Below are 7,680 nucleotides of genomic sequence, written 5' to 3'. Positions count from 1 at the left end.
TCTAGGCCTCTAGCCCTCACTAATGGGACCATGAGTGGCTCGAGTGAAAACTCTGGGAGTAGTATCCCCCAAATCTGTTTTCTTTTTTGGAGAGGTTTTTGCTATAGGACGCCAGATGAACACTGTCTACAAGGACATTTCTTTAATCTGGAAAAGATGTGGCGATCATGCTAAATGTTACAGTAGTGAACTGTTCATCTCTCCCCTCAGGTCAAGGCCTCAGACAAGAACACTCACCCTCACCACCTTCCAGTGAGTACTGTGCTCTGAATCACAGCTGCTCTGAGAAATCACAAGGCTCGAAAAGAAAGCTATTAAACCACAGAGGACATAATTAGCAAGGGAATTTATAAATTAATTATGAAAGCTCATCAGAATTGAGCAAAGTCGTTCGATACATAACGAATTTGCAAAAGCAGTTTGCATTCTACAGTTTGAAAATGCAATTTAAGGAAAGATACATTTAAATACATCACCCACAAATACGATACTCAGCAAAAGACCCAAAGATGTATAACACTGTATGAGGAAAATCTGCTCACAAAAAGACATTTGAGAGCAGTCAAACCCACAGAGAAATACGCCATTTTCTTGACTGCGCTCGATATTGAAGACAGTCTCTCCAAACCGACCTAGGGAGGGGGGCAAGTCCAACCACAGTCTCTACAGGGGTAAGAGATGTGCACGAAGGTGCAAAGGGTAGAAGACCGTCTAGATCCGCGGAAATGCAGACACTGAACACTATCAGGAAGTGATGGCACAGGCCAGCTGGAGGCCTAGTGGCTAAGGCACTGGACTCCCACATGGGACTCAGTTTAAGTCCTGGACCTGGTGGCTTGAAACTCAACGCTGGGCATATGTACCCAGAGTCCTGAGAGAACGGAGGAGAAGGGAATGTGGCGTGGCCATCCCTCCAGGGTGATCTGTCACTCTCTCTCTGTCTCTCCAGCAATGCACGCACCCTATACAAACAGCGTAATGGCTATGTCACTGGACTCCCACGTAGTCAACCACGGTTCGCGTCCTGGACCCGGTGGCTAAAAACTCACGCCAGGTGCGTGTGCATGCGTGCCCAGGATCCCAAGAGGAGAATGGAGGAGAAGGGATTGCAGCGGCGTGACCATCCCCCCTGGGGGGGGATTTCTTGCCTTCTGTCTCTATGTCTGTCTCTGTCTGTCTCGCTAACGCACGTGCCCTATAGTGAAAAACCTCTCCAAAAAAAAGAAAAGAAAAAAAAAAAGAAAGAAATCTCTCTTAAGATTGTTTTTAAAAAAACATTTGGGCTACAGGGCACATGTGGTCACCAGAGAGATAGTGAAAGACAGAGAGAGAGAAAGCAAGAAGTCACTCCCCAGGGGGGATAGCCACACCACAGTCCCTTCTCTGCCATTCTCCTTTTTAAAAAGGTCACGGTAAGCAGAAGGGCATAACACTGGCACAAGAATAACATTCAGAAATCCAGCTGAACTGAGCGTCGAAGCAGAACGTCCCACGACCACTGACGTAGGCAGAACAGGCAGCTGGTTCAAAGGCAACAGGTCGGCACACGGTAAACAGTCACTGGAGAGACAGACAGAGACAGAAAGACAGAGAGAAATCACCCCCGGGGGGATCTCAGGCATGCTCGCACATGTGCCCAGCATTTGTTTCAAGCTGCCAGGTCCGGGACTCAAACCGCTGCTGACCATGTGGGAGTCCAACGATGTAACCATTATGACACCTGCTGGTCCCACCATCAATCAAGACTTTTAGGAACAAAAGACAAAACAGATTTATCATCTCAGATTGGTGAGGCCATTTTCCCCTATATTTCCTTTTTCTCCTTCTAGAAACATTTACGGGCACCCAGGAGTACAGGGAGCTGCCGTCCTCCCCCTCAGCCTTGTCCACAGCGTGCGCCTCCAGACGGGAGCGCTGACCCATGAAGGACTCGGCACAGACTCGGAGCGGATGCCGACGCTGACACCAAGAACTCTGCCGGCACAGTGCTCAGGAGCCGCGACACACACTGGGGGGCGGCGCGGCCGGCTGCCTGACACACGTGTGCCGTGCACCCTCTGAGTCCTCGTGAAGGCGACACGCGCACCAGCTCTCAGACTGGAGCACGTGAAGACCCTCAGCCTCCCGGGTGACCAAGGGAATGAAACTAAAACCACACGGGACTCAGTGCCAGTGTCACCAGACAGAAAGAATGTGGAACAGACGGATGGCCCCTGCGCACGTGCTGGGCATAAACCAGGCGCCGGCCAGCATGCCACTCCCAACACACTGGGTGTGTGTGGCCGTGCACGGAAGCGCCGTCTGCAGCGGGCAGCTACAGGAGGGTGAGCGTGTGTCCACGGCGGCAGGAAATGAGCCACACAGAGAAAGGGGCCCACGGACACCAACACTGAGCTAACAAGCGGAGGATGTGAGCTGTATGGATCCATGTAAAAGACGAATAAAAGCACCCAGAGACACAGACGTGGCAAGTGGGTAACAACCGCAAGGGAACAGTTAAAAGCGAGTGGCGGGGAGGGGCTGCCAGGGAGTGCACAGCAGAGGCGGTGATGGCCCTGATGTCCGCGGGCATGGGCACTGTAGCTCCACAGCTGCACCGTCTTTCCGTTTTGTTTTACTTTTAAAAAAGCATTTATTTACTCTCTTAGTTACTTGTTTGTTCTGATTTTTCTAGTCGCCCAGTCTGAGACTTGAACCACAGTCAGCCATGTGGAAACCCAGCACCTTGACCACCACACAAACTGTTGGCCCCTGTCCCTTCCATTGTTATAGTCACAAATCCTGCAGTGGTGAGCTTCTGCCATCTAAAGACTGAAGCCTAAAGCCGAGCTGGTGGAAGGCCCCAGCACCCAGGCCCAGCACTGGCGCCCCTCGACGCAAGCTCAGCACCCTCAGGGAGCCAACCATACTCCTCTGCCTCTGGAGGGTACTGCATCCTCCCACCCCGGGACCTCCACCGCCGTCCCACGCCGTCCCACCCCGGGACCTCTGCATGCATCTCTGCTGCCCGGAACATGCGCCCCACACCAGCACTTTACTGAATTCCTACTAAGTCTTTGAACCCCGCCTTCAATATAAATATAATCCATTTCTAGAAAAAGGCCACACACTAATTTAAGCATGTATTAGTTCAACAGAGATGGTCCTCCTTGAGCTTGGGCGTGTGTCCTCTCGCCAGCCTGGACGTGTGCCTGTGAGGGCAGTGATGACAGCTGCCTCATCACCACACGGCCCAGCACCCAACACGTGCCCACCATAGAATGAATAAATCCATGAGATCTTTACTTTTCCAAAAATAATTCAGAGACTGTTTTTCTGAGCAGTTTGTAAGTGAAAAGAACATGACCTGCACGGTGTGACTGGTGAGCCAGTATTGACACGTCATGACTGACTGACGCCTAGTCGACACCAGGCTGCACTGCTGCCAAGAGGGCTCCGTGGCAAGCCCAAGCCGCTTCGTCTAGACCCTCCACTCAGGTCTGGTCTTCACCTTCTTATCACATAAGGTTCTGACTTCTGCCCACAAGTCACAAGCATTGGAAATACCGCACAGAAAGACTTATAGGGAGGGATCAGCAGTTAGCATAATGGCTATGTTGCTGGACTCCCATGTAGTTGACTGCGGTTCAAGTCCTGGACCCAGTGGCTTAAACTCATGCTAGGCGTGTGCATGTGTGCCCAAGATCCTGAGAGGAGAATGGAGGAAAAGGGATTGTGGCATGGCCATCCCCTCTGGGGGGGTGATTTCTCGCTTTCTGTCTCTCTGTCTGTCTCTGTCTGTCTGGCGAGTGCACAACGTGCCCTATAGCAAAAACCTCTCCAAAAAAAATAAATAAATAAAAGAAAGATTTGTAGGGAGTAACCTAGAACCTGCATGAAAACATCACTCTAAACATCCGCAATTCTTTTCCGACTATACACTCCTGGAGAGTGGAGCTGAAAACGAAGCAGAGCTAAGAGCGACCTTCAACAGTGAAACACTGACCTACAAGGTACAGAATGACCTAGTAAGAGCATGAGAGCACTGGGCAGAACACTACACATTTCTAAGACGCTCACACTTCAAATGTCACCCAAAACGCGCTTTGCCTATTCCAAACCTCTTCAGGATTGGAAGATGCTAATGTTAAATGCAACCGCTGAACCAGGCCTGTCTGCGGATGCTGAGTGGCGATGACTAAACGACACTGCCTTGGGGACTGTCCACAGGGACGCGGGGAGGACTCCCAGGCTCCCTGGCCATTCTCCACACTCCTCAGTGCCCTCCTGGGCCCTCCTGCCACACTGATACCAAGCGCAGCCTCTGCTGCTGGACCAGCAGTGAGGACCTCCAACCGTGAGGACCTCCTTCCACACCTGCCCACGGACCCCATTCTGATGGGCAGAGGTGCTGGGCCCAGATGCGAAGGCCAGTGCCACAAGTACGCTTCCCACCACAACTGGGCTCCAGCACACCCCGCCTCAGCTGAGGGGTCAGAGTGTAACGACAAGCATCGCCCCGCTGCAGACCCCACCCACACCATTCCCGACAGCAGCAGTGGACACTTTACACCCGCTTTACACCCGACCTATGCAGGGAGGAGACCAGTTCCCTTAGCCAAGCACTGACCCAGTAGGGACACAGAGTGCGGGGAACACTTGGGCCCGGGTATTCCACGTCTCACATTCTTGGGGTGAGAGGGGGAAGAAAAGCCACCACCGAGTGTGCAGAGACAGAACAGCCCACTGGCAGGTTTAGACAGGCTGGTGAAGAAAGGCCTCAGAGAGGTGACCCAGACACAGATGGTGGGGAAACAAGTCCCCTCAGCACAGAGGCCCCAGGCAGGAGCCAGCTGGGCCCATTCAAGGCAAGGGAAGAGGTCTGAGTAGCTCAGAGCCCTCTGGGGGGCCAGCAGGAGCCGGACCCAAGGGGAAGGAGAGGTGCGTTCCGAGTGTGACGTCACACTGACAGAAGACCGTCAAGGCGGGAGCAGCAGGGTCCAGCTTACACTCCGAGCCTTACTCTGGCTACAGGAGGAAGACCACTCGTGAGGGGTGCAGGGAGGGCCAAGTGCCCGTCAAGAGGCTGCAGCCGTCTGCTGCCCTGGCCATGGAAGCCCAGGCCAGATGGCCAGGCCGCCCTGGCCTCCACCCAGGCCCAGGTCCAGGCCTGCCACCCCTGCCTCCATAGGACACAGCACCAGTACAGGCCATGCTTCCTGTCCACCCACCCAAACACGGATACCTGCGACTGGTGCCAGCCTCTGACCCAGGCACCCCTGGTGCCCTGCACACGGCACACAACAGGCGTCCTCCATGAGGACACGGGGTGGGGTTGCCACAGCCGGGCCGCTCACAGACACGGTCAGCCTCAGCCCAGCCTTCTGGGACCAGTCACACGGCTGATTTTCTTAAGAGTCTCTTGAATGTGTCTTCTGTTGTCAACAGCTTGTATAAAGCAAAAAACAGAATCTAAACCACCTGTGGAGTCTAATTTCCCCTATTTCTGCTCTGGACTACGACACGTAAGGGAAAAATCTGACTCGGGAATAGGGTGGTGCTCACAGCCCCCAGGAGACACTCATGCTGTAACCAGGCTCTAAGCCACCAGCCAGCCAGTCATTATTTTCATTCCCCGGTCTCATATCTCTGGATTAAATGTGATCTTTGGCCAAAATAAACAAACCAAAAACAACAAGCAAAGGCAACCGAGGAGGACCTCCAAACATGCTGGGCGGAAGTTGCCTGCAGACCTGGAAGCTGCGTCCTCGGGGATGCTCGTATGCAGAAGAGGCAGCTTCAGAGCCCCCAATCAGCCTCCACTCGGCCTGCCTGTCGCCTCAGCCCCTGCTTTTCTGCTTCACCCCAATAACTCTTTCAGGTTTTCTCTTGGCCCTCGACCTTTTCGGGGATTACCATGGAGTCTGCCCAGGACTTTGGCTACGCCTCTTTGTAGTACTGGAGAAAATCATGTTTCAAAAGAATAAGCCTACGAAATCATACGGTGAATACTTAAAGCTCTTTGGACTATCACGTGGTCAGTGCTGACCAGAGGCCTTTATGTACTTACCTAAGTAATGCGCTGGATGAAATGACATAGGCTTACTAGTCGCTGAGTAATATCCAATGGCTCTCTTAAATCGAATAACTTTGTCATCTGTTCTAGACTGAAATAAATGTAGGAGAACCTTTGTAAGTTAATATGCCACTGTTCATGTGTATTAACGCATTTTTATAATTTAGCACACGTAGCTTTTCAAGTTAGATAAGAATTTGGAATGACATTAAAACCCCCAGGGAGAAATGAGATTATGATGAAGAATCAATCCAGACATTAGTTCTTTACAGCAGTGTAGGCAGAAGAGCAGTTTGCACACTGTCGGGACCTGGGTGCCAGCTCTGTGGCTTGGCCTCCCCTGCGTGGCCTGTGATCGTGCCCAGAGGGGTCTACGTGCCATATGCAGCAGGTGGGACGAGTAACAGTGGGCACTGGGGGATGTGCCTACCCTGTTCAGCTCTCTACACAAAACGAGGGACCTCAGAAACTCACTGGTGCCCCTAAGGGACTGTCTGCATGCTTTACTTCATAAAAAAAGAAGCCCCTCCCTGAGGAACAGACAAATCACTGATCCATAATAACATCTGGGCAATCTGATTCTAAGTTTGTCTGAAAACTCTGAAATGCAGACCCTACTAACACAGAGGAAAGAGATTCGCACCAGCTACCTTCACTTCCCTCCTCCTGCTCAGGCTGGAGGGAGGCGAGAAACGTGACGTGAACTGGTAAGACTCGCAGGCCGCAAGGCCAGGCTGCCTCCGGCCACAGGCCCAAAGCTGAGGGCTGCCAAGCAAGAGCTGGCAGCCCATCATCAGCTTGCGCCTCTCTAGCCCCCTCCCAGACCGGCCTCGCCACCTGCGCAGAGCTCCCCGTGAAGCAGTATGTACCTGCGAGTGCTGGAAAACATCTTTAGCTATGGCGTCCAAGTCCGAGGTGTCCTGGATGTTTCGGACGTAGTCGGCAACAGCTTTGATCACCACATCGCAGGGTGGCAAGACCAGCTGGTGGGCCCGGACCTGAGAAAACACGCAGACACATCGACAGTGGTCAAAACACGCAGAGCTGGGCTGGTCCGCAGGCCGACCCCAAAATTCCCACATGGAGCCACCTTCTGAGACCCAGGCAGTGCTGGATTATCACCCACCTGTAAGAGCTGGGCCCCGTAACCTCCCCAGGTCCTGAGCACCAAGACCCCGGATGCCCTTTTAGTTGATCAAATACAAACAACTCAGCTGCTTAAACCCTGTCAAGTCCAATGTATCTGACACCTTCATCCCTTCTGAGAAGCCCAGGACCAAACCCCATAACCAGCTAGGCACAGACGCCCAGAAACACCCCAAACCCCCGAAGGCATTTGGCGTGGCCATTCCCCCCTTGGGGGTGATTTCTCGCTGTCTCTGTGTCTCTTTCTGGCGAGCGCACATGCCCTATAGCTAAAAACAAACAAACAAACAAACAAACAAACAAAAAAACACAGCAGGGAGAGAACTGACTGGACATCAAATCAGCAGAATACAGGCAGGCTTTCCTCAGAGGCAGGAACTCACAGGGAGGGTGGGGGCCTCCCTCCCAGGGCTCAGCACATCCCCCCAGGACCACAGTGTCCGGGCAGCCATGCCCCAGGCAGCCATGCCCCACCCCCC

General features: G+C 53.0%; 1 protein-coding gene across 1 annotated transcript in view; it reads right to left on the bottom strand.

Moving 5' to 3' along the window:
• FAM120A (family with sequence similarity 120 member A) overlaps positions 1-7,680 on the bottom strand; it is a 103,372-nt gene that overhangs the window by 68,348 nt on the left and 27,344 nt on the right. The window contains exons 3-4 of the mRNA XM_027765520.1: positions 6,925-7,053; positions 6,050-6,146 (exon numbers count right to left, since the gene is read on the bottom strand). Of these exons, the coding sequence (XP_027621321.1) occupies positions 6,050-6,146; positions 6,925-7,053 (226 nt within the window). The remainder of the gene's footprint in view (positions 1-6,049; positions 6,147-6,924; positions 7,054-7,680) is intronic.

This window comes from Tupaia chinensis, unplaced genomic scaffold (assembly GCF_000334495.1).
Source record: "Tupaia chinensis unplaced genomic scaffold, TupChi_1.0 Scaffold138619_1, whole genome shotgun sequence".
Classification (NCBI taxonomy): domain Eukaryota; kingdom Metazoa; phylum Chordata; class Mammalia; order Scandentia; family Tupaiidae; genus Tupaia; species Tupaia belangeri.
The sequence above is the reverse complement of the archived record's forward strand: the minus strand, read 5'-3'. Positions and strand labels throughout refer to the sequence as shown.